We start from the raw sequence: 27,380 nt of genomic DNA on the forward strand, positions 1-27,380 counted from the left end.
TTGATAAACTCAGAAATTTAAGATTTTCTTTCTGATTACCAAATTTGCAGATGTTGTAACTGAAGGATCTTTGAAATACTGACGTAGAGAAAGATGGAGTAGATAACAAACCTCGATATCGCAAATTTAGGTGGTGAATATCTGTTCTAAATGTTATCCTATTATATAAATAAGGAGGTGTTCTATCATTAATAATTCTGTGATAAAAGCACGAGGAGTGTAACTGCCGTGTTTCCTTCATATTCAGCCATCCTATTATGGGAAGTGTATGGGAAATCTTTTCATATTTTCGTATGCCAAACACAAAACGTAAGCAAGAATTTTGAACTCTCTGAATTCTATCACGATCTCTAGCCAATAGACATGGTCCATAGACAACGTCAGAGAAATTAAAGTGTGACAAAACCAGAGCATCACATAGTACAGCTTTGTGTTTGGTGCTAAGAATACGACGGCTGCTATACAAGAGACGCAAATGGCCGTACGCCTTGGCAATCAGATGATCGACATGCTTCCTAAATCTAAGTTTGTCATCAATGTAGAGACCGAGGCTTTTTACACATTGAGAATTTTGGAGAATTTGATCTCCGATTTGAATCCTTATTCTATCTATGGCTGCATCTCTCAGTTTATCCTTTCCGAAGACAATTATAGAAGATTTATCGGCATTAATTTTAAGCGAGTGTGCTGTTGAACTTCGTAGCACGCGTAAAAGGTCTTCATTAACGTTAGAGACAGCAATGTCTAAGTCTTTGATATCGAACGAGAGGTATATTTGGGTGTCGTCAGCATAAAGATGGTATTTGCAATGTCTTAATGTTGATAAAATCTTGAAGGTATAAATAGTGTACAGAAGTGGACCTAAAATTGAACCCTGGGGAACACCTTTTGTCAAATGTAATGCTGTAGATTGTTTGCCATTTAATACTACTTTTTGTTGTCGCCCATTTAGGTAGTTAAATACCAATCGAACAGCGGATTCTTCGAATCCTATGAACTGTAATATCGAAATAAGAGTGTTGTGGTTAAGGGTGTCAAAAGCCTTGAAATAATCAATAAGGACAAGAATAGTTAAATTTCCCTTGTCTGTTTCCCTTATTATGTCATCTATGACACTCGAAAGCGCAGTAGCACAATTATAGCCAGCACGAAAACCAGATTGCGTTGAGGGTAAAATATTATGTGTTTAAGAAATGTCTCATTTGATTTTCCAAGACCTTTTCCATTATTTTCGACAACACGGGTAATATGGTTATAGGACGAATTTGACAGAGTTACCATTAGGGATTGGTGTAACAAGCCCTTCCTTCCACGCACTAGGAAACACAGAGTTCACTATACAAAAATTTATAATATGTACAATATGGGGTAGTAGAAAGGGGTTACACATTTTGATTATATCAATGTTAATGCCATCAGAACCGTAAGATTTCGTCCTTATTTTACTAATTACATTACTTACAAATCTTTCGTTAGTTTCAGCAAATGAAAACTTGGGAACCTTGTCATCGCGTGAATTCCTTTTATAGAAATTGATAAGATCAGCATCGTCCTTTATAGTTAGGTCCGCAGACTCTACAAAATATTTATTAACGCAGTTAGCATCAAGTAGATTAGATGGAATAGTTTTAGATTTATTTGATAAATAAATGTTCATTTTTTTAATTGTAGTCCACGCTAATTTTGGGCTTTTATTTTTAAAAATGAATTGTAGGTATGCTTTTTTCTCTGCCTTGATAGCATTAGTGGTCAGATTTCTTAATGATTTATAGTAGTTCCAATGAGCAGGATTACTACTAGATCGGAATCTTTTTAAGGCTTTTTCTCGTAACGATATCATTATTTTAATGGTATCAGTTAACCACGGTGTAAAAGGTTTTGTAAACGTAGATTTTTTAAGTGGTGCGTGCATGTCTAGTAATGAAAGAATATTAGTATTTAAAAACTGAAGTTTTTCCTCTACAGTCAACATATCCATCATTCTGTTCCAATTTATAGCTCTAAGGTCATTATCAAATGAATCTAAATTAAAAAATTTGAAATCCCGATAAGTTTTACATAGAGGTGTTATATTTATTGATTCCTGAACAGCAAATTTACACGACACCAAGCAATGGTCAGTGAGAGGATGCATGTCGATGACATCTGTTTCCAGCACGGTGCAATCGTTTCTTGTTATAATAAGATCAATTAAGGTTGATGAAAAGGCAGTGACACGTGTGGGTAATGTGATTATTTGCTTTAAATCGAGAGATCGTAAAATTGAAAAAAGGTTTATGTTAAGGTAATTGTTATTATCAAGATAGTTTATATTGAAGTCCCCCAAGCAGAAGATTAAATCCTTCTCAAGGAACATATCTGTAAAAGATGATTCAAGTGCAGATAAAAATGACATACCAGCTCCCTTAGTGGGACGATACACCATACCGACTATAAAAGTTTTTTTATTCATGTAGATTCTCACCCATATTTGTTCAATAAAGTCCGCCAACTCTACTTTAAGTACGGTGAAATGCATGCGACTGTTGATGAAAAGGCAAATACCGCCCCCTCTGCCATCACGATCTCTTCTCACTACGTTATAGCCATTTAGATGAATAAAATTATCCAGTGTGTGTGGCTTTAACCACGTTTCTGTAACGCCTACAATGTCATAAGAAGAGGTCTGCACCATATGTGAAAAGGCAGCAAAGCTGGGTAGCAAAGAACGCATATTTACATGAGCCAAGCTTATACTTTTTGATCCCATATTTCTCCTAAAACATAAAAAAAAATCCTTTAGTAATATAGACTTTCAAGCCTCATGAGTGCGAGTTCTAGATATTTAGTTTACAAGCATTTAGTTACTTAATGTGTAATTCAAAAAATAATAATGTAGTTTACAATACCAACAACACAAATTACAATTTATGGGTTATCAACAAAGCAATATCTGATTTGAAAATTTAGAAACAAATGTTTATTATGGAAGATAATTTGAAATGTAAACGATATGGTATAGGAACTATATTTATTTAAACTGCCTAATGGAAGCTATATGCTATTATCAAAATGAATTTGTTTGAATTTATGAAATTAATTAGTACAAAAATTTAACAAATTTGATTGAATTTATGAAATTAATTAGTACAAAAATTTAACAAAGTAGCACCTAGTGTCAGGTTGAGCAAATGAGTAAGAAAAGATTAAATTAAAAATTATGCCAATAGCATCAAGACGTGTAAATAGCATTGCGGGATTATCGATAACTGCATTACGAAGCCAGCTTGGACAGTTCATTTTCCGATTTGATCACAAACTTCTTCCCGCTACGTTTTATGAATATAGCTCCGTTCATAGTCCATACATTTTCTTTCTGGAATTGGTTTATCGCGCTTTTGTAAACGGACAGTCTTGTTTTAGTGAGGTCTTCAGCAATTCTGATCCCAGTGCCCTTTAATAGCTTTTTAGACCTGAACACCATGTCCCGGTCGCGAAAACTGATAAACTTCGCAATAATGTGCCGACCGTGCCCAGAATCCTTACCGACCCGATGTGCTCTTTCGATCGCCGTAACATCAAGATTTAATTTTAACTTGTTATGCAGGGTATCGCGCAAGATGTTATCGATATCTTCAGAGGGCTGCTCCTTGATACCAAAAATACGAATGTTGTTACGCCTTGTATATTGTTGTAAGTCGTCTAATTTGCTTCCCAGATTTTGAGTTTCTTTGACCAACGTATCATTACGGGATTTTAAGGTAGAGATTTCTTGCTTTAACGACTTAATAACTTCGTTTTGGTCATCGAACGTTTTCCGGAGGTTATCACTGACAATTGTGGCAACATTTTGCGCTATAGATTGTAAGAAATTTTTATCACTGCATAGTGTTTGAATGGAGCTATGCATAAGGTCTTGAATGTCCTGAAGTTGAGATTGCGTTAACACCATTGTATCACTAAAACTATCTGTATTAATCAATATTATGTAAACAGACTTCGACACTTTTATATTGATATTAGTAACACCCGCAACTGCAAAAGACGTCTTCACTCGCCCGTAGTCATTGCGCGAATCCAATAAAAGAAACAGATATTGTTTTGACAAAATGGGTCGATAATTCCGTTGTATGTGCGGCATCTACGGCATATGGAAAAAATCCAATGTCCAATGTACAGCGGTATTCAAAGGCAAAAAAACAAAAAATAACTGTATCCCGTCCTTGCGTTATCGGAAACTATAACAAGTACATGGGAGGCGTGGACCAAAACGTAAGCCTCTATCGCATTGGCAACAGGGGTAAGAAATGGTGGAGCAGCATATTCACTTGGTTGCTTGATGTATCGGTCCAAAATGCGTGGCAGCTTCATAGATCGGTTCACCCAACAATGTCACAGTTAGAATTTAGACGCAACATCGCAATCTTTTACGCTAAACACTATGGACAAGAAGCGAAGGGACCTGGACTTTTACGCAAACGAAAAATTGAAGATACAGCCTATGAAGAAATAAGATTTGATGGCTTGAACCACTGGCCGTTGCCTATTGAAAAGAAAAGGAGATGCGTTGGATTATCCTGCAACACCATTGGTCGCACGGCCTGCGAAAAATGCAATGTAGGTCTTTGTTTGAAATGTTTTAAGAAGTATCATACGCCAATTTAATTATTTTGTATTAGTTTCATAAATAAAGTTCTTATGTGATAAATCAATTATTTATCTTTCCATTAAAGAATAGTACGGTATGACCCAGTGTTGCCATATGGCAACGTACAATTAAAGAAAAACGCAAAATCAACAAAACAAAACAACCCATTTTCTATGATATTGTGACCTAAATGAATACGTTTATAACAAATAATGAGTTGTTTTGCAAAAAAAAAGATCTGGGACAAATCGGGTTAAGGCTAATCACAGCATTTCTTAATTAATCGATAATTCGTTTACCTTCTAAAGGTCTTTTGGAGTTACGACAAGCATCATGTGAAGCTCAGGAGGTGTCTAGATTCCGAATGGGGTAGTTCAAAGGCTTTTTACAGGCATTTTAAAAAAATTTGGTTTTTCATATTTTAATAATTATATTTCGACATCCAATCCGAAGACATTAGTTAGAATACTATGTAGTTCGTCCTTCTCGAACTCAATCACGAGTGTTTAAAGAAAGGTAGATAAGAGCAAACAGGCCCAATCCTAGGTCCGCCACTGGCACGCAGCTCGACAGCGCCGACTCGAACTTAGGTAGGGTCGGGTGGGGTAAATGTAAATTAGGGGTAATTGTTAACAGGTCTGTAGAAAGTATGACATTTGAAAATCGGTGTTTTCGCGCCTATATATTAGTAGGTACGACAGTGCTGCCCTCCTAACTTTAGTTTTGTTTGTTATGGTCGACTAATGGCCATATGCACCGTTTTTTACCTAAGCTGAGCTTGTGTAAGCTCGCTTAAATCCTTAAGCCTTACTTGGATGTGATTTGTATTCACCGCAGAAAATTAATCTAAGCTTCGTTAAGCGTTAAATATATTTGACAACATTGCGTATTTGTGCTTTTTAACCTCACTATTTTCACATGTTTATAAGTTATACGACCTTTTGTATTTTTTATGGTATTCTGAATCGTAAGCACCTTTCTATTGATCTGTGATTATATGCATAAAGAGCCTCTTTACGGGCTAGCCCGTTATTTTTTTACGGGCTAAGTTATAACGGGCTGTTTAGCAACAATAGGTACATATTTATTAAAGATATGCACAGGCAGAAGGCAACAAATAAGAAAAATTAAGAACAATCATTATGTTTACACATATGCACTTCAATCGTGCAGTTAGAATTCCCACTAATCATTAGTCCAGCAGTTGAAGACGATGCAACAGCCCCATTTGGCGTTGAGTGGATATTGCTAGGACCCGCCAGGGGTATCATTGCTGCAACTGCCATTTTGCTCTTCACTGACGCTTCGATGTATCGCTCTGCCACTCTTGAGGACTTCCAGCCGCCAATTTGTTTTACTGGCAGAAGATTTCCAGCAGATTCCGCAACCATACTAGCACCACTTCGTCTTAAACAGTGCCCAGTATACTTTTCAGGGTGGTCCAGACCAAGGAATTCTGCTACTTTTCGCGGTACACCACCAATGGTATGCATACCAGCCGGCTGAGCAACGCACTTTCCTTTTCTGTATCCCAAAAAAAAAGCGTCTCGTTCCGACATCAAGAGGACGTAATTTAGCATATTTTTTATAAATCTCATAAGGATTCAAAGATCCATTTGCATCAGGAATAAGAAACGATCTAGATGTATGAGTCTTCGTATATTGCAACTTTACTAGAGCGTACTTCTCATGGTCCTCAATATGATCCACAATTAGCTTAAGTAATTCATCTCGGCGACAAGCCCCATACAGTCCAAAGACCAAGACAACTTTGCAGAGCAAAAAATCATCTGAAGCTTCTAAAATAAATTTGCGGGTGTCCTCAACAGACAAAATCTTAGATTTCTTCGGCACGTAATTAACATTTTGAGCCTTCATGAACGCGATAACCTTTCCAAATCTATAAAACCAATTAAATTAGGTAGATACAACAAATACGGTGATTATTGTTCTCGCAACAAACCTAGATATATCAACATTGCCATTAACTATGAGAGCTTTCTTCAGCATTGAAAATTTAGTCCATAGACTTGATGCGTTGAAAACTTTTGATAAACCAGAAACGTACGCCAAGACAACGGTCTCGCTCAGTACCATTTCGCCGACTCTCTTTGCTCTCCATTCGTTAAATGCTGTCAGTTCCTTTTCGTACCGGTTTCGGGATTTCTCAGGCATTAATTTTCCACTAGCTTCTTCCGCTTCTTGGATTATTTCGTCTGGAAGATCCATTTTCTGTCAGGATTCAAGAAAAACACAAAACGTTTTTTTTGTTTATACAACAATGTTGTCGTAGTAACGTTCGCCAAATATTTTCAACGGCCAGTTCGATTGAATAACTTTCGTTTTTTTCCAAAGAAAAAGAACTTTTCGTTAAAGATTTACGATTCGGAATACCATAAAACGTTGTACAACTGCTCACCCGTTACCCGAACTTTACAAGCTCGCACGGATAACAAGCTCGCTTGGTAACTTCCGTGCTCGCTTGTAAAGTTCTATGTAACGGTCTCGCAATGTAAACTACTATAACGTGTGTGCAAAGTATAATTTTACGAGTTCGCTAATTATTAACAAATCATGAGCAAAGAAAAAATTAGGGTGGCAAACTTTTCTAGTGCAGAGAAACTGCTCCTGTTAACGATGATTTCAGAAAAATATAGTAAAATACTAGAAGACAAAAAAACTGACCGCATGTCTGTCTCTCAAAAAGAGCAGGCATGGTCACAAATCGAAATAGACTTTAATGCTTCGTCTACTACAACGTTCCGAAACGCATCCTGTCTAAAGAAGTGTTACGAAAACAGGAAGAAAGAACTGCGTAAAACTGTAGCCAATCATAAACGAGACGTCTTATTAACTGGTGGTGAGCCACCACCTAAGAAAAAGAAAGACGATGACGAAACATTGGTTGATGATATACTGACATCAATCATGAATGAAAAGACTTTGGTAGGACTACAAAACCCATTTGATGACGATGTTGATGAAAACGCAATCCCACAACGTAATACTCAACAATTCGATACAGATACTGAGTTTGTGTTGGAGGTTGGCAGTGAATATTATGCTGATAACAACACTTCACAAATTCAGGTAGGTTTTTACGATTATGGTTGTCATATCTGATCATTGTGTCTACCCTCAAAGTAAAGTACATTACTTACTTGCATTATATTTTAGACTGCACAGGGCGTCATGCCAGCATCCAACGTTATGAATTGGAAAAGGAGTACTCCAAATCAATTAAAACAACCAATAAGTGCAACACTTTGTGCCATTGCAAATGGCACCACAACTAGACATCACCACACCTAATAGCTCTAAAGTAAGTTTTTAGAAAAGAAGAATTCATTTTAATCAAGCCATTCATTTTGTGTAGGCGCGAACACCAAAACAGTGTAGCAGAAGAAGACCAACAACCGTCGTGAAAACGCTAACATCGTCTGAAATTGCTAAGAAATACAATAATATTACTTGATAAACGAATTTCTTTATTGGATGCACAACATAAACATATGGAAAAAGAAAATGAATTGATTCTCAAAAAGCATCAACTAGAAATTGCTTTGTTAACTAGAAAATTGAAAAGAGATGAAGAGCTTGACACTGAAAATTAGTAATTATCTGTTTTATACTTATAGTAATATAGGTAACAATAATATTATAAACTGGTACATACGTAAATGTGTTAAGTAACAAATACATATTTTATAAATGTGCAAAATAATTATTAACAATGTGTGTTCTGAAATCGTAATTAATATGTTGGGGTCCCTGTATAGCTTCAATCTGACCCTGCTGAATTAGATACTCCAGTTCCTCCCCATTTATGTCATTCGGAGGTGGTGGCATGTCTTCATGCATATTAATCGCGATGTTATGCAGAACTGCTGTTGCTACAATGACAGTTAAAGCGGTATCAATATGGCACCGAAGTTCGTAACACAGTACTGGAAAACGTCTTTTCCATACACCATTTGTTCTTTCGGTGCAATTCCGTGTGCGAATGTGCGACTCATTATATAATTGCTGTGCTGGTGTGGTTGGATTCAGAAGCGGTGTTAATAAGTATGCTTTAAGTGCATATCCACCGTCACCTTAAAACATTTTGACATAGTACAATGCACTTAACCTACAGTAGGTAGTGAAATTGAAATAAACGGTTACTTACCAAGAAGAATAGCAGTACCGAACTCCCCTGCCTCACACCTTGTCCTCAAACGACTGTTATTAAATATTGTTGCATCATGTGCCGAACCTGGCCATCTGGCAACAACATTTATGATTTTTAGGGTACTGTCACACACTAATTGTACATTTATAGAAAAATAGGATTTTCTATTTCTGTACACTTCTCCATCTTCGCCACCTATACATTGAGATGTTTAGTTTTTTTAAACTATGTGCACTTACTTACCTGGAGAACGAATTTTTATATGTCTCCATCAACACATCCAATTACGCGAGGAAAGCGTGCTACCCTGTAAAAGCTATTTTGACTAGCAACTATTTCCTCTGGGGTCGAGGGCATCTTTATGAAGCGGTTTCGAAGACCAGCAATCACTTGTGAAACTTTTTTGATTACACGCGAGACAGTACCTTGGTTCATATGCAATGTTAATTTGGTGGCTACTGCTGGCATAAAATAAAAGGGTTGTTAACAGTTGATTTATCGGTTATACACTGTTGTTCCTGAAACATTAGTAGTATTTTTAAATGTTCTTATATTAATCACCAAATCTGTAGTGCAATACCATCATGCAGCTGCAGTATTGCTATGGGATACTTACAAATCATTATCAAATTCCAACTAATCTTCGATAAGCTCCAGAAGTGATATAGTGGCCTGTTTTGTTAACCTGAATCTTCGAAAAAAATTCATATCGTCCATGCTTTCAATATAATTGGGTCTCTGGTATATTATACGAGGAAACCCATATTCGATAATATCCATGATATCCAGATCGTCATCTAAAACTATTTCGTCTTCGACTTCCATAACAAACAATAAACAGAAAAATATGAGATTTGAGGTTATGCCTTCCAAAGCGTAGCTTAAACGAATTAAACCGCCACTGTTGGAGGCTTAAGGTTAAGCGAGCTTAGAGAGCATTTTTACACCGGTGCATAACAAATTAGTGATATAAGCACGATTAAATATTAAGCTGAGCTTTTTATAGTACGGTGCATATGGCCATAAAAATAGGAGTAGCGCCGAAGAATTTTACAAGATTGCAAAAAAAGTTGAATTTCAATTTAGTGACAGTTTAAGGTCGTGGAGTTTACTTAGGCTACAGCAGGGCCGTATCTGGACAAAAATTTTGGGGGAGGTTAAACCATGGAATTTGATTTTGATAATAAATTAGGGATTTAAAAAAAACTGTCATTTTTTAATAGGTGTATGTGTATTATATGAAAATATCAGGTTAAAGAAAAAAACAAACAATTTAAAATTTTACAAATAGTAATCATAGTAGCAATTGAATTTTTCTTTGCTTTTCCCTCGCAAAACGATTTACCACCTCCTCGGTATCAATTTTAATATTTCTGTGAATGCTTAACAGAGCAAGTCCTGTTAGTCGCTCTTGACCAGTTGAATTGCGCAAATAGTCTTTCAAACGTCTTAGCGAGGAAAAGGATCGTTCTGAGGAGGCAGTAGATACGGGTAATGTGGCCAGAATTTGCAACAGAATATGAATATTGGGGAAAAATGATCGATTACATGCCGGGATGGGACGTTTTGGCGCGGCCGTTTTGGCGTGGCCGTCTGGGCGCAAGCCGTTTTGGCGCGGGTTGTTTTGGCGCGGGTCGTTTTGGCGCATTAAAATATCAAATTTGAACTAAAACAAATTTTGATGGTGTAGTAGAACGGCCGGGGTCGACCAATACGTGATCGGAGTCTTTACAGGTCACAAATTTCTTTCAAAAATTTTGGACACGACGAATGTCTGACAAACGCAGAAATATAATTTTGTTAGTTCAGTGAATTCGCTAATGAAGGCCAATCCGCATTTTGTGTGTCTTTGTTTGACACAATAAGGCACGGGTAGAACCACTTAGTGTATTGTTTACCTAATCCCACTATTCTAATAACATCGGCTATCCTTATAAACCATTGAAAAGGAGTCATTATGATATAATTAATAATAATAATAATATAAATTTATTAAGGGATAGGAGAAGCCATAAGGCCATTAGTATCCCCCCTCTACAAACTTGGTCGCATCAGATACTTATAACAAAACAAGTTAACAATATTATGACATACAAAGTAAATATAACAAAAAAAAAAAAAAGTAAAAAGTGAGTTAAACAGTATAACAAGAAAAACGAAAACATAATAGCTCTCTACGTATAAATTTACACATTAAACATCAAAAAAACATGTTCAGAGTCCTGCAACAAACAAAAAACGTGCGATCGAAACCATTACAGGACCTGGTGTGTCTAACATCTTCTGGCAGCTTGTTCCACAATTTGGCCGCTTGTATATAAAAGGACGATGCTCCAATGCTTGTCTGAGCCTTAGGAATATAAATATTTGAAGTCCTAGTACCGTAACAATGGAAACTACTGAGTGCCCGAAAGTTTGTGTAGAGATAAAGCGGTATTCGATTAAGAATGATTTTATGCAAAAGTCTTAGCATGTGGTATATTCGATTAGTTCTCATATTTAGCATATTATGATGTTTAAGTATAGGTTGTATATGATCACTACGTTTAAGATTACACGCAAAACGTAAACAGTGATTTTGAATTTGTTGTATTTTATAAGACAATTGTTTTTTGAGTCCCTGATAACACACATCACCATATGTTAAATGAGGTAGTATTAATTGTTTTACCAGCTTTAGTTTAATGTGTGTACACAAAAGATTTTTAGCCTTATATAAGGTTCTCAGTTTATATAGTGATTTTGAACAGATAAGTTTAATGTGAGGTTCCCAGGTTAAAGTTCGATCCAGAGTTAAACCAAGGACTCGCGCAGAGGTTGCAAATTCTACACAGACACCATTTATTTTCACAGCTTGTGTTTGTTCTTGAAAAAATCTTTGTATGCCTTTTTTGGTACCGACTGGGATGATTATAGTTTTAGCAGGGTTCAGTTTAAGATTATTTAGTGTTGCCCACTCATAAATAACCATTAAGTCACAGTTTAGTTGATTAATATGCTCATTGAGACCCTTTAATGGTATATTTTTCAAAACTTGTATATCGTCTGCATACTGATGTATGTCACTGTATTTAATGTATCGGTGAAGATCAGAAACATATATATTGAATAGCAAGGGACCTAAAATGCTACCCTGCAGGACACCACATTTAATGCTTAGGGAGTCAGAAATCATATATATATATATATATATATATATATATACATATATAATTAAATTTTATTAAATATCTAATTACTTATGCAAAGAGGGAAACAATACCAGATATTCCTTTTGAATTGGTATGTTGCATCCTTTCATTGATGGTACTTAAATTTGGAAACTCCTTGGAAGTACAACACTTGAGCCATTAAGGGAGGGATTAAAGTCTCATTTATTTCATCTCATTCTTAATTCGTGCCTTAAACCTATCAGTATCTTAAAATTGTGTTTACAAGCAATGGCTGTTAATATTAAAAGTAAACGTGAGAAAGATAAGTTCGCGAGTAATGGTCATATATACGTGTTTGATCGAGTGAGTGAACGAGATGCTTCTATCCAGTTTTGGAGATGCGAAAGGAAAAATGTTTGTAAGGGAAGAATTCATGTAAAGAACAATGAGGTTATTAAGGAAGTCAGAGACCACAACCACGACTCTGTAGCTGGAAAAATCGAATCCGATGTAGCTGTTTGTGCCTCCAAGGATAGAGCTGCAGAAACAATGGAACAGCCAAGCCAAATAATAAACATTTGCTCGGCTCCACTTACTGCAGCAGCACAAGGTATGCAAATAATTTTAATATTTTTTTGTAAATGAACATTTACTGCTCTTTCTTCATAACGTAACCCTTGTTGTAATAATTATATTTTTTATTTGATTTCATGGAAAGAGTGGACTCAATATTATATGGAACTTTGACCGTAATTAAAACTGCTAAAGTAATTACATCCTTTAATATCTTGACTATTACAGCTGTCCTTCCGAATCGCAATGCCCTAAGAAAAGTTATTAGACGCAAAAGGAATGAGATTAATATGGCACCTCCCAATCCGGTAACGATCCAAGATCTTCTTTTTCCTGACGAATACAAATATTATCAACTGCCGAATAATGATCAAGAATTATTTTTATTGGCAGACAGTGGACCAAATCAAAATCGAATTGTAATATTTGGGAGACAACGTTCATTACGTGTATGTATCTTCATTTTATTACGTACAACAATCCATGGATCGACGATCAATTTTAACTCTAAAATATTCGGAAATATTATAAAATTTTTGATTTATTTTCCTATTCGCAATTGCCGTAATTGTATCTAATACTCCAATTGATACTTGCATGACACAAATTTAAATAATTTCTTATCGACTATTAAATTTCCTTCCATTAAGTTTTCATATCATGTTGCATTTGAAAGTTTAAAAACAGTACTACACATAGTAATTACCGAGGTAATTACATTTCCTAATTTATTACTGATCTATTGTTACAGATTCTGAGCGAGTCCGAACACTGGTAGGGGAGACCGGGGACAATTGTAACATTTCAAATATTACCGAAACTAGCAAGTCTTTATAAGTGTTATTTATGCAGATAATGCGCATGATCGTGACGTTCATAACGCCATAACGCACGTGATCACAGTGCCATTCGTTAGACGGGGGTTACACGCTCAGTTTGGAATCAGTTCAGTCCGTGATTGTGGTCAGAATGTTGTCAGACTTCGCGTGTAATGCGTTGACTGATGGACTGATAAACCAGACTGATCGATATTTAAATATTTTAATAATTACTGTCAGTCTGTCGAGGATTGACGACAGATTGATCGTGTATTGCGCACAAATCAGTCTCAAATCAGTTACCTTCCGGTCAGCAATGGAGGTGCACGTGGACGACTCGCAAACGCAGCCGTTGGAGGTCGAGAAAGATTTTATTATAACGTTTGAAACCATGCCAATCCTATGGGATAAAACGGACAAAGATTACGTTAACAAATATAAGAGAAATGAAGCTCTGGAAAAGCTGTTGGTCATATATAAAAAAATAAAACCTCAGGTTACCTTGGATGATGTCAAAAAGAAGATAAATACATTAAGATCAAATTACCGTCGTGAACTAAAAAAAATAGAATCATCGCGAAGGTCAGGGGCTGGAGGGGATGATATATATACCCCAAAAAGTTGGACGTTTGAATATCTTCATTTTTTGGGCAAATTTGAGAAACCTCAGGTAAGAATTGCATTCTTTTCTTTTTGCAATAGATAGTAATAATAATAAGTGATAATATATAAGGTCGTGGAGTAATAATAATAACATTAACGTCATTAATATGTAATTTATTTCCTTGACAAATTTACATTGTATGGAATTTGTTCGTTTGATTCAGAAAATTATTAGCAAAAGTAAAGTAAAAGTAGTAAAATTCTGGTTGGTAATTCTGAGAACAATAACTTAATCGCTTTTGCGAAAATGAAATTTACCTTCATTATTAAAGTAATGACAAAATTTTTCTCTTATTGTTTTCGCATCACTTGTTGAATTTCGAATGCTAGCTGGCTCCAAATCACGTAATGCAGTATTATCTGCGTTTGTGATTCTCCAGTTTGATGCTAAATAAAGCCTTGGCTGTGTTTTCATCAAGTAATTGTGTAAATAACAGCTCGCTGCTACTATAGTTGCAGCCTTTTTGGGCTCGAAACATATTGCTTTGTGGAAAATTCCAAATTTTGATCTGAGTATCCCAAAGGCACCTTCTACAACTGATCTAGCACGTGATAATCGATAATTGAATGTTTTTCGCTCATTATTGCACGCATTCTGTGGGTAGGGCTTCATTAAATGTTTTCCGAGCGCAAAAGCTTCATCTGATATGAAAACGTAAGGAAATGGTTCTTCTATATTTGGCAGAGGCGCTGGATCTGGTATATTTAAGTCACTTCTTTGATACAGCTCCCAGAATTTAGTATAGAATAGTACCCACCATCGGATATTCGGCCATTAGCACCAACATCTATCATGATAAATTGTTTCTTGGAGTTAACTAACGCCATGAGAACTATGCTGAAATGACCTTTGTAGTTGCGGTATAATGCTCCAGAATGTGCCGGTTTTTGAACTGCAACGTGCTTGCCGTCCAAAGCCCCTAAGCAGTTCCAAAACTGATATGTTTCCCCAAAATCAGAAGCAATCTCTTTCCAATCTTCCTCTGTCATTGGCATCTGCAAAATTAAATGTATACTGTTTTTTTAAGATTCTCGATACTGATGGAGATGATAATGCAGATGGACCTAGTCCAGACCTAACACAACCACAAGAACAGGAGAGAATGGAATCGCAAAGAAGCGTTTCATCCATTTCCTCTGCAAACACAGTGATGCCGCCACCGCCTGCGAAGAAAGCGAAGAAAACCATGCTTGCAAAGCAAAATGAGTTATTAGATCGGGCATGTGCATATTTATCTGAACCCAACAGTAGCAGTAGTGGTGCTAACTCACTTGCATGTCATTGGGCAGAAACTTTAGACCGACTTGATCCAACTCAAAGATTGTATGCTAAAAAGGCAATCAACGATGTGCTATTTGAAGCGGAATTAGGAAATTTACATAGACATGCGGTTCAAATTAATACAGCCACATATATGCCTTATTTGCGCTCACCTCGGATATCTCAGCATTCACCTCAGCCTTCTCCCCACTCATCTCAACCATCACCCCCACCTCCACATTCACCTCAATCATCTCCGTACTCACCTCAACCTTCTCCGGACTCATCTCAACCATCTCCGCACCTATCTCAACCATTTCCACACTCATCTCAGTCACCTGCTACCAACGTGTTAACACCTCTTTCATCCCCTTCTCTCGCACTTGAATTTGAAACACAAGATTATCATCCTACATACTCCAATATTGGGTCACTATTTACTGACTTTACAGGAAATTAGTAAATAATTGCATTATGTTACTTTTTGGTTGAGATACTTTTCTCGTTTTGTACCCACTTGACATTTTTGAGTTTGTGTTTTTTAAGTTTTGTAAGAAAAGTATATGCTGTAAAAAATGTGCGTAATCTTTTATTAGACTTACCTTTATGTAAGATTGAAGAACATAAAGCAGCGCTTGACATGTGTCCATTATTGCCTTACTGATAGCAGCTGGTGACATTATAACCGAGAATTTTAAATCTTGAATGTTCCTACCGGTAGCAAGGTACCTTAAAGTGACAGCCAATCTCTCTTCCGCACTTATCGCCTTCCTCATAATCGTATCTTTTTTCGTCAAATATGGCTTCACCATTTCCAACAAGTCGTCAAAGCAGGCCTCTTTCATTCGAAAATAATTTGCGTAGTCTTCCTCTTCTTCTGCGTTTCTTATTTCAGTCAACAACTTCAAATGCGTATACTGATCTCTTTTCAGTAGCCACTCTTTAGTCCACCGTTTCCTAATGCGACGTTTTGTTGCACTCACAGCAATTATTATTGCAATAGCAGCTTTTTTTTTACGAATATCCATAGTTTTTAACACGGAATATGTGTTTATTCTAGCCCGTTCTCAATTAGACTGATATCAGTCTGAATGATCATGTAACCATTGAAGGGAGTCCATCAGTTTGCGATCAGTCAATTCCTGATCAAGGTCATGGACTGAACTGATTCCAAACTGAGCGTGTAACCCCCGTCTTACAGTGATATGTACGGTAGTGTATTTTTCAACTTTAAAAGTAAGTTCTATCTATTTCGTTTATAGGTATGTGACACCTTCAAATTTCTTTTCTCCGTAATTACCTCCCCTGTATGCATTTGTTAGGGTTTGAGGCCATGTTTACTGTACTTATAATATCAGTGCCGTATCTGAGTGTCCTTTAAAACCTCGTCTCAATTTTAAAATAGCTGCCGGGGTCGATTGTACCGGTACAACTGACCCCAGTTTCATTTTTTTAATTTCTATAGTACGTTGAATTTCATTACAGATGCCCCGAAAAAGGATAAATAAAACATAGGTCGTCACGTGACGGATCTTTGTATGAACTGGCCCATAATTCCGTTAAATCAGGATCTTCTATACGTGCAGCCGCAGCCCAATTCGGTTTGTGTCACGTATCGCTACTGAGGTACCGGAAGAAAAGAAAAGATGCTGCAGATAGTAGTGGTGTAGAAGGGACTGTAAATGTGAGTATGGGGTATAAACCAGCCAATAGGGTATTTTCTGTTGAACATGAAAATGAAAGGGTCAAGTATACTATACAAGTATACAAGCACTACAGCTGGCAACGAAATACAATTTAAAATGTCCAGCAAACTGGAATGAGAATGGCTTAGCTGGTGAGGACTGGTTTTTGGGATTCATGAGGAGACACCCGGATTTATCTATCAGAACTCCACAAGCAACAAGCCTTTCCAGAGCCACCAGCTTTAATCCTGCAAACGTTAAATTGTTCTTTGATAACCTCGCAAAAGTTATGGATCGTGAAAAATTCGAAGCCAAGGACATATATAACGTAGACGAAACTGGAATTACCACAGTTCAAAAACCAAATAGAATTGTAGCTAAAACTGGAACAAAACAGGTTGGTGCATTGACATCGGCTGAACGTGGTACTCTAGTAACTCTTACTGTGGCAATTAATGCATTGGGAAATTCTACTCCAGTCATGTTTATATTTCCTCGACTAAGATATCACGAACATTTTGTGCGTGATGGTCCTTAGGTTGTATTGGTGCTGGTAACGGCTCCGGATGGATGCAAGAAAAGGAATTTATAATATTTTTGAAGCATTTTCAAAATCATACGAATTCATCGTTGTCACATAAAGTCTTATTACTATTAGACAACCATGCTTCCCATATAACCATAGAATCACTAGACTTTTGTAAAAAGAACGGGATCATCATGGTTTCTTTTCCACCTCGCTGCTCTCATAAATTGCAGCCCCTTGACCGCTCGGTATATGGTCCATTAAAAAAAGCAGTAAATGCTGCATGCGACGCATGGATTAGAAATCATCCAGGGAGACCAATGACCATATACGACATACCGGGTATTGTGGCCACTGCAGCTCCCTTGGCTTTGACACAAAATAACATTCAGGCCGGGTTTAGGTGCACAGGTATTTACCCATTTAATAGAGAGATCTTTTCGGATTTAGACTTCGGTCCTTCTTTTGTAACTGATAGACCAGCACCAAAAATTCAAGATTCAATTACTGATACAACAGGCCGAGAAAATTCTCCAATTCCTTCCACATCCACAGATAATGTTCCAAACATTGAAAATTTACCTGCTACTAAATCAGTGACAGAACCAACGACTCCTATACCAAACAGGGACCCTTTACGAGACATTACAGTTCCATCAATAGCATCTACACCAGATGCCATTGTCTTTTCACCTGAAGAAGTGAGACCATTTTCTAAAGCGGCGCCTAGAAAGACTGGAACGAAAGGAAAGAAAAAGCGAAAGTCGGCAATATACACAGACACCCCAGAAAAAATAGAGATAGAAAATGAAATTAATGAAGCTCGCGCTAAGCGAGCCAAAAAAAATCTAACAGGAGACTCCAAAAATAAACGCGCGCCAAAAAAAAGGCAGAAGATAATAGTTTCTGACAGTGAAGACGATGAATGCTATTGTTTAATTTGTATTGAACCATACAGCAACAGTAGAGGGGGGGAAAAATGGATCCAGTGCACCCAATGTAAATTGTGGGCACATGAAGAATGCATCGGTGCAGAACATACATTATTTTATACTTGTCACAATTGTGATTCTGAATAATCACTCTTTATTAAGAGCCACTTCCCCGTTCCTATCCGGTTGAATTATTATATTACACTCACTGACACCTATGGGATTACCGCCACACTGTTTGAATCTTAAGCATGGGATTACCGCCACACTGTTTGAATCTTAAGCAAGGATGTTGCGTCACATTGTTACGAAATTTAAATCCAAAGCATGGCCTTTGTAACGGGACGAGACTGATTGTGGAATCACTTGGAAATAATATTATAGAGTGCAGCATATTTTCTGGACATCGTAAAGGACAGAAAGTTCTAATTCCGCGAATACTAATTGACTCATCAAAAACGGTTTAAATTTAGTGGAAAGCATTTTCCTCTTCGTCTTGCTTAATTAACAAAATCGCAAGGACAAACGTTTGAAAGGATTGGTGTGTACCTTCCTCAACCTGTTTTTACACACGGACAATTGTACACAGTATTTTCGCGCGTCATTGTAAAACTTGGATGGCAAACGTACTGTTTCTTTCAAGGTTAATTCAACATAATGCAACGTAATATTTTTACTCGATCTGAGTGGGTTTAGTTTTACTTTTATTTCACATCACTTTTAGGAGTAAAAAACGAATAAAGAAACTGACAGTAAAAGTAATTTTTAATAAATCTGTTTATTGTAAATTAGTAAACGTTGTTAAATTTATAGTGTTGATTTAAATGACGAAATAGAACAATTTATGGAATAAAGTAGCTTAACACAAATTGAAGGTAAGTCAAATACTTTTAAATACAATATTGGTTAGTTGATTGAGTTGATGATGAAACCGGCATGGTTTAGTTAATGATGAAATCTTGGCAAATTTTTAAAAGTGTTTAAATTACAGAAAACTATGAATTTGACACCGCCTGTAGCCAGTTCATCAAAAACTCCAACAAGCGAAGAACGGAAGGCACGAATGAGAGAATACAGCCGTAAACGTCAAGCAAATAAAAGTGATGCGGAAAAAGAAGCCGATAAGCTAAGGTCGCAACGACAAAGATTAAAAATGACCCCAGAACAACAGAAAGCAGAAAAACGAAGACTTCATTTAAGAAACGAAAGTCAAAAGCTACAAAGAATGAAATTACCCCCGCCATCTAAATATGTTGCTCGAAATCCGGATAACCGGCCTGACGAACACTATTTGGGAACAAAAAGTTTTAAATGCGTACATTGTGGAGCTTTACATTTCAATGGAGAAAAGACATTTAAAGGACATGTTTCTCATTGTTGTGAGAACGGAAGTGTAACATTACGACAACTGAATGATTATCCTTTGGAACTACGGGAATTAGCTACCCAGAGCACCGAAAACGGCAAAAATTTTATGAGAAACGTACGGAACTTTAATAGCGCCTTCGGATTTGCATCATTTGGGCATCAACCAGTTAAACTTCGTGGTGGTCCTCCAACGTTTGTCATCCATGGTCAAGTCTACCATCGCACAACAACATCCATTAAACCCAGGTACGTTAAATTAATTATGGATTATTTGTTTTCAATTGACGGAATGTAAAACTCGAGAGAACGGTAATCAAGTACGGAATGAACAAAAAATGCAACTTTGGTTGTATCCATTATTTATTTATAGTGACAACTTCGACAACAAAGAAACAGAACCATCCTATGCTCAACTTTACTTTTTGGATCCCGAATATGCAAATAACATGCGGTCTCAGAACACACACAACGAGGGATGCAGAAAAGAAGTTTTTGATATTATTGAAAAAGTCCTGCGACGTAATCCATTTGCCGAAGCCTTTAAAATGATGAAAGATCTCATGGATATAAATCAAAATACAATTGAAATGTGGATTATTAAGGATAGACAACATGACCCTCGCCGATACAATTTGCCTGTAGCAAACGAAGTTGCTGCAGTGTTTGTTTCTAAAGATGGGGAACCTGGATTTAAACGAGATATGGCTGTTTATGATAAGGGAACTGGACAGTTGCAAAATATCGATATATTTAGTCCAAATTGTGATCCTATGACCTATCCAATTATGTTTCCGTTTGGCGATGCAGGATGGCAGCCTGGAATTAAGAAAGCTGACGAGACAAGAAAGGTTGTAAATATCTCCATGCTGGAATTTTATTCCTACCGGATGCAAGAACGAGAGTCTTTTAACCCAATCCTTCATTTAGGCAAACTGACGCAAATGTATATTGTGGATGCATTTTTGAAAGTCGAAGGTGGACGGTTAGTTTGGAATAAAACAAATCAAAAGAAATTGCGAGTTGACATGTACAGCGGCCTTATGGATTACGTACACAACCAGGCGGAAATAAAGGATTTAAAGCCAGGACGAATTGTTATTTTGCCATCCAGTTTTACAGGAAGTAAACGCGCTCTAACTCAGAATTATCAGGACGCAATGGTCATAGTTGGGAAATACGGAAAGCCAGACTTATTTATTACTTTCACGTGCAATCCCACATGGAAGGAAATCCGCGACGAATTAAAACACAAAGAAACAGCAATTGATAGACCGGATTTGGTTGGGACCGTTTTTCATTTGAAGCTAAAGGAATTTATTAACGATTTGGTGTCTAACAAGGGAGGAGTTTTTGGAAAAGTAAAAGCGTTTATTTACACAATTGAATTCCAAAAAAGAGGTTAGTACATTTTTAGTTTCATTTTAAAATCTTCTAACCAACTTTAATGGAATGATTAAAAATGAAAATTTAATGTGTCTATTGCTGCAGGTTTGCCCCATTGCCACATGTTAGTTATTCTTGACGATGAAGACAAATTTCGCGAAGCCGCTGATGTTGATAATGCAGTTTCTGCTGAGATTCCGGATCCTGTTGCTGACCCAGTTCTATTTCAAATAATAACGTCTTGCATGATGCATGGCCCGTGCGGTGAACTTAAAAAAGATGCCCCTTGCATGGAAGAGAACAAAGGGCATATTTCCTGCATTAAAAAATTTCCAAAAGAATTCTGCGATGAAACAAATATTAATGTAAACGGCTATCCAATTTATCGTCGCAGAAACTTGGACCGTACTGTGGAAATAAAAGGAGTAAAACTAGATAATCGGTGGGTAGTCCCGTACAATCCATACATGTCGCGAAAGTACAATGCTCACATTAATGTTGAAATATGCTCATCAATCCAGAGCATAAAATATATTTTTAAATATATTTACAAAGGCCATGATGCCGCCATTGTTCAAATGAATGAAGCAACGGGCTCTGGAACTTATCATTGGGATGAGGTCAAGATTTATTTAGACACGCGTTATATAGCAGCGCCGGAAGCTATGTGGAGGTTAAAAAAATACGAAATGTCCGGAAGGTCCCACTCTGTTGAGCGATTACCTGTTCACCTCCCGCTTGAGCAAATGGTATATTTTGAAGAGGGCGCTGAGCGTCGTGATTTGGAAGCTGCTGCCAAAAAGGGGACCAAATTAACGCGATGGTTCCAGTTAAATGCAAACGACGTAAATGCACGGAAGTACTTATACTGTGATATACCCTACCACTATGTTTGGAGATCCAACCATTGGCAGCCCCGGAAACTAGGTGGAGATAAAGTAGTTGCCAGGATGTACTTTGTAAATTTAAAGGATATGGAAAAATACTGCCTTCGGCTTTTGTTGCTTCATGTTCGAGGTAAGAGTTAAAAATGGATTTAACAAAACTTACATTTTTTGTTTATTCCATAAGATTAATAATATAAATCAAAATCTTTATTTAATTGACAGGCGCCACATCCTATGAAGATTTACGAACTGTGAACGGAAAACTTCACGATACATATCAGGAAGCTGCTAAAGCTATTAACCTTTTAGACGATGATGAAGAGTGGGACAAAGCCATGGACGAAGCTGAACTTTTTCGAATGCCACGAGAATTGCGTCTACTTTTTGCGACAATATTAATCCAGGTTCATCCGAGCACCTCTTCGGAATTGTACTTAAAATACAAGACGTCGTTAATGGAGGATTACCTACAGAACCACAGTGAGTATATGGCAGAGCAACAGGCGCTGAGAGATATTCAAGAGCATTTGATGCAATTTGGAAAATCGTGCAAAGACTATGGACTTCCAGTTCCAAAAGACGGCTATCACATTTTGGAAGAAGTTGACGCTGTACACGAGCAACAAGAAGCTGATCGATTGGTTACAATGATGAACGACAATGCAGAGCAATTGCTTGCTTACAAAACTATCATGGATTCTGTAAACGGCATCTCAGAAAACAAATGCTTTTATCTATCTGGAGCAGGAGGATGTGGAAAAACGTTTGTATATAAAGCATTAACATCAACAATCCTTGGAAATGGAGGAACGGTCAAATCTGTAGCTCCAACAGGTTTAGCTGCAACGTTGCTCAAAGGTATTTGAATGAAAACAACAAAGTGTACCTGAAAATGTAAATTCACTATGACTTTTATTTTAGGTGGAAAAACCGTCCATTCTGGCTTTGGCATCCCCATCAATCTTGATGAAACAACTACATCGCGTTTTAAACAAGGCACAAACTCATGGAGGGAACTCAAAAATACAAAGCTAATTATATGGGACGAAATATCAATGTGTCATGCTCATCTTTTGAACGCTGTTGATAGAAGCCTACGATTTCTGATGAACTGCGATGATCCGTTTGGCGGAATTGTTATAGTGGTCGGGGGGGATTTTCGCCAACAGGCACCTGTTGTTCCGCATGGAACTCGGGTCCAGATTGTGGAAGCATGCGTGAAAAGCAGCCCGGTTTGGAAACATTTCAAGGAGCTTAAACTGTTACAAAATATGCGACTAAACCAAGGCAATGCAGTATTTGGAGAATGGCTCTTATCAGTTGGAGGTGGAGTTGATGCTGCAGCAAAACACTGTGATTTTGTTCAGCTAAGCAGTGATATAATTACTGACGATATTGTCAAATCTGTTTACGGAGAAAATATCAATACGTTGTCCTCAGATCGTCTTGCGTCAATGGCTATTCTATGCCCAAAAAATGCGGACACGCTATTAATTAACGAAAAAGTTTTGGCCATGTTGAATGGCGAGCAAAAATCATATTACAGGTAAATACGAGAACATTTAAAGTTTTTTTTACATTATTTTACCGCTAAACTAACTGTGATAATATTTTAGCATTGATAAGGTCGCCGAATGCGAAAGTGAGGAGGAGGAGGCTCAGTATCCGGTTGAATTTTTGCACTCACTGACACCTATGGGATTTCCGCCACACTGCTTGAATCTTAAGCAAGGATGTTGCGTCACATTGTTACGAAATTTAAATCCAAAGCATGGCCTTTGTAACGGGACGAGACTGATTGTGGAATCACTTGGAAATAATATTATAGAGTGCAGCATATTTTCTGGACATCGTAAAGGACAGAAAGTTCTAATTCCGCGAATACTAATTGACTCATCAAACACGGACCTTCCATTTAAATTTAGTAGAAAGCAGTTTCCTCTTCGTCTTGCTTACTCGATTACTATAACAAAATCGCAAGGGCAAACGTTTGAAAGGATTGGTGTGTACCTTCCTCAACCTGTTTTTACACACGGACAATTGTACACAGCATTTTCGCGTGTCAAAAGTCGGGATGGCCTATTTGTGCAAATTGTTGACGGGAATAGCCAAGGAAAAATTTACGAAGAAGACGACGCCGTTTATACATATAACTGTATTTACCGAGAAATTCTTTAATGCCTACATATATACGTTTGCGTACCCAGTAATGTAAAACTTGGATGGCAAATGTGCTGTCATTGTTTAAAAAGTATTTAAACAATGGTGCTGTTTTTCTTTCATGGTTAATTCTACGTAATATTTTTACTCGATCTGAGTGAGTCGTTGTCTGTAAAATGCTTAGTCCGCGGTTTAGTTTTACTTTTAAAAGAGTCGTGAATACATTAATTTCAGGTGCATTTTAAGTTCATTTCACATTTGTGTTACGTGAGTGAAGGATACAGGACAAGTTTAACTTTGAAATCGAAGTTTTAATTTAAGTTAGTCAGTGATAATCAATACGTTCCTACTTTTTTGTGATACTGATTAATTTTAGAAAAGTCAAAAAATGGCGCAACCAAGTGGTACTCAAGAAAGACGGTCAGGGGGATTTTCTGCGGCGCACTCGCATAATTTGCCAGTACTGACGGACAGATTCGATCGATTTTGTACTAATTGTAACGCGGTTATTGATTGTTTCGCGTTGGAAAAGTACCCCAACCAAAAATGTCGTGTTTGTCAAATAGAAATAGAATTCCTTGATAAATCCGATGGATTGTATCGTAGATGTGTACGCTGTTCTGTATTTTTGAGGTGTAAGTTAATATCCGAGTTGGTAAAATTTAAACACTTAAATGTGAATTTACTATTTTATATATATTTGTGTGTGCCTCTGTGATTGTTACAGGTACTGCTAAGTTCTGTTACCTATGTGGCCGTCCAAACCAACATTTTGATCCAGAGAAACCAGCGCGATTGGATACTGCGTTAAAATCAAAATTACGAGCTGAAATCCTCAATGAAATTGAAATTGAGAAGCTTTCACAGTCCTGTGTAAATGATGGGGAATTCGATGGAAATAATTTTGAAAACCCTGAAAATCCAAATTCTGAGCCTTCAACTCAAACGGAAACTGATGCCGCTAAAAATTAGAGTTTAATTAGCTTCAAATTTTTAAATAAACTGAGTTTTAAAATTATAAATTTATAATAAATTAATTTCGATTACCTACCTGTTATTTAAAATTGAGTTTCCAAGGAAGCTTAACATATGATTCATTGCAACTTCTCTGCACGCTCAACTTTGACGTAAGTAAAAATCACTCATCACTGTAATAAACTTAATTTGATTCAAGAGTCGCATTTTAACAACACCAAAAGAGTGATACTTGAAAAGCTCTGATTTGCCGCTTTCTGAGTTTTCGATGGTAGTGTATAGTTGTGAATGCACTTTCAAGTAGATGATGAATTTGTTTCAATTGTATTGAGTGGGCGATGAACTACATATTATAATGCTAGCTATTAACAAAGTTTTAATTTTAACATGCAAATATAGGACTGCAAGGCGTCAGCTTGCATAAACAGCTTGTAAGTACCTATATGAGTCTCCAATAAGAAAATATAACTTGAATCTTTGTGTTTTTATTTTTGTAGGCATGCTTGCTTCTATTTTTTACTTTATTTCTACGAAATAGAGATTGATTCTATTTGTTACAACCGTCCCCTATCGCTGGTACAATTGACCCAGAGCAGGGGTCATTTGTACCATTATCTCACTTTTGTTCCCTAAGACCTATAATTTTCTTTCCACTTATGATAAAGGTATTAATGCTTTTAAAAATGGATTCCCGGGAGTGGATATACACGGTTGTTTTTTTCACCTTACAAAAATTTTTAAAGTAGTACACCTTGGAACCCTAGAATTAACACACCGCTACAACAACGACGCAGAATTTGCGGTTTTGGCAAGAATGATCACATCTTTGGCTTTTGTACCGATAAACAATCTAGACGAAGCCATTGATGCGTTAGCGGAAACTTTGCCGTTGGAACTTCAACCTGTTTTGCAGTGGCTCGAGGATAATTACGTTGGACGACCCAATCGAAGAGGAAACAGCAGAAGAGCACCCATTTTTCCTCCAGATATGTGGTCATTGTTTGACAGAGTGTTAAATGATAACGATCGGACAAATAACCACGCAGAAGCAGCGCATCGGAGGTTACAAGTAGAATTAGGAATGGGGATCATCCAAGTATATGGAAATTTATCGATGCATTGAGAAACATTCAAAGGGGACGAGACATCGAGTACGAACAACTGTTAGCGGGAAGGCCACCCCCAAAGAAACTAAAAAAGTACCGTGACGCCGACGCAAGAATTAAGAGATTAGTTTTAGATTTTCAAAATCGTAATATTATTGATTATTTAAGAGGCATTTCATATAACTATGAAATGAACCCCTGATGTTATTGTGCATTATTAAAATATTAAAGGTTATGAGTATTCTAGTTACTACATTTTATCATAGAGTAAATAATATAAAGAGGTGTCATGGGATAGGATATTGTTGCAGTAGAAAATCTTGTAAGGAAGTGTTGCTATCTTGTGACCGTTCTTCAAAGCTGTTGTATCACTGTATTACCATATAGCAGCATGTAACCTGTATTACCTACTTTAATGTACTGACAACAAAGTTGAGATTTGAATTACGTCATTACTTTGCGCCAAACACAGACCATGATACTGTCAGCATTATATTTAATCACCGGAATGTGATATTATGCTTCCTACGCAAGTAGTCTTTTAATTCTTTCAGGCCGTGGACCTATTTATTTTATTATTTTAACGCCTTACCTTTACCTAATTACAAACTTTATTTGAATTTAGCTAGCAATGAAAATTAAATACAGTGAGAAAATATAACTGATTATATGCGTATAATTTCTAACGGTTTTGTTGGATTACCCAGCTAGCATGGTGACGTCAAAATGACGTGAATTTTTAGTCACGTGATTAATCACCTTATAAAGACGTGTATAGAACGTGATTATGACGTGAATATGGCACAGATCTGTTGACGGACCAATGACGTGATCTGTTGACGTACCGCTGACGCTATTAATCACGTCACATAGACGTTATATTTGACGGCATTTTAACGTTATATCTGACATCACTTTGACGTGATAGGTCACGTCATCTAGTGCGTGAATTTGGGATAATAAAAAAATAGTAGGAATAAACTGTATATATTTAAAACTTACTTAGTATGTACATTTAGAGTGCTCTTAACATATAATCTTAATTATAATACATTAAAGTGTATGTAACAAGGGCATTGAAACAAAACGATGA

At 36.8% G+C, this 27,380-nt stretch overlaps 2 protein-coding genes, 1 long non-coding RNA gene and 1 pseudogene across 8 annotated transcripts; 3 read left to right on the forward strand and 1 right to left on the reverse strand.

Annotated features, from left to right (window-relative positions):
- Window positions 1-7,546: 7,546 nt before the first annotated feature.
- On the forward strand, window positions 7,547-8,134 carry LOC116164606. The gene is made up of 3 exons (XR_004143949.1): window positions 7,547-7,717; window positions 7,805-7,949; window positions 8,004-8,134. It is a non-coding gene; the product is annotated as an uncharacterized LOC116164606 (long non-coding RNA).
- Window positions 8,135-8,193: 59 nt separating this feature from the next.
- On the reverse strand, window positions 8,194-9,757 carry LOC116164605 (annotated as a pseudogene).
- A 3,689-nt stretch (window positions 9,758-13,446) lies between these two features.
- On the forward strand, window positions 13,447-15,782 carry LOC116165170. Of its 2 annotated transcripts, XM_031479478.1 has the most exons (3): window positions 13,447-14,011; window positions 15,033-15,560; window positions 15,696-15,782. In XM_031479478.1, the coding sequence occupies exons 1-3, from the start codon at window positions 13,493-13,495 to the stop codon at window positions 15,723-15,725; spliced, it is 1,077 nt and encodes a 358-aa protein (XP_031335338.1). In that variant the 5' UTR covers window positions 13,447-13,492; the 3' UTR covers window positions 15,726-15,782. The 2 variants fall into 2 exon arrangements, with proteins under 2 accessions (XP_031335338.1, XP_031335337.1); XM_031479477.1 differs by having other exon boundaries at window positions 15,033-15,775.
- Window positions 15,783-18,570: 2,788 nt separating this feature from the next.
- On the forward strand, window positions 18,571-25,179 carry LOC116163597. Of its 5 annotated transcripts, none has more exons than XR_004143775.1 (9): window positions 18,571-19,283; window positions 19,400-20,022; window positions 20,147-21,174; window positions 21,265-22,176; window positions 22,269-22,904; window positions 22,968-23,592; window positions 23,663-24,526; window positions 24,583-24,841; window positions 24,934-25,179. XR_004143775.1 is itself a non-coding variant. In XM_031477612.1 (7 exons), the coding sequence occupies exons 2-7, from the start codon at window positions 19,406-19,408 to the stop codon at window positions 24,222-24,224; spliced, it is 4,380 nt and encodes a 1,459-aa protein (XP_031333472.1). In that variant the 5' UTR covers window positions 18,571-19,283; window positions 19,400-19,405; the 3' UTR covers window positions 24,225-24,920. The 5 variants fall into 5 exon arrangements, 1 of the variants encoding a protein (XP_031333472.1); XR_004143776.1 differs by having other exon boundaries at window positions 18,571-19,166; window positions 19,222-19,283; window positions 23,663-24,841; XR_004143774.1 differs by having other exon boundaries at window positions 23,663-24,841.
- The last annotated feature ends 2,201 nt before the right edge of the window (window positions 25,180-27,380 follow it).

Source organism: Photinus pyralis, unplaced genomic scaffold (assembly GCF_008802855.1).
Source record: "Photinus pyralis isolate 1611_PpyrPB1 unplaced genomic scaffold, Ppyr1.3 Ppyr1.4_LG2, whole genome shotgun sequence".
NCBI classification, from domain to species: Eukaryota; Metazoa; Arthropoda; class Insecta; order Coleoptera; family Lampyridae; genus Photinus; species Photinus pyralis.

Coding starts and splice junctions, on each gene's coding strand:
- LOC116163597 (XM_031477612.1), top strand. CDS start 19,406: ATGAATTTGACACCGCCTGTAGCCAGTTCATCAAAAACTCCAACAAGC. Junction 22,177..22,268: donor TTTGTTGCTTCATGTTCGAG/GTAAGAGTTAAA, acceptor TTTAATTGACAG/GCGCCACATCCTATGAAGAT. Junction 22,905..22,967: donor AGCTGCAACGTTGCTCAAAG/GTATTTGAATGA, acceptor CTTTTATTTTAG/GTGGAAAAACCGTCCATTCT.
- LOC116165170 (XM_031479477.1), top strand. CDS start 13,493: ATGTTGTCAGACTTCGCGTGTAATGCGTTGACTGATGGACTGATAAAC. Junction 14,012..15,032: donor GCAAATTTGAGAAACCTCAG/GTAAGAATTGCA, acceptor TGTTTTTTTAAG/ATTCTCGATACTGATGGAGA.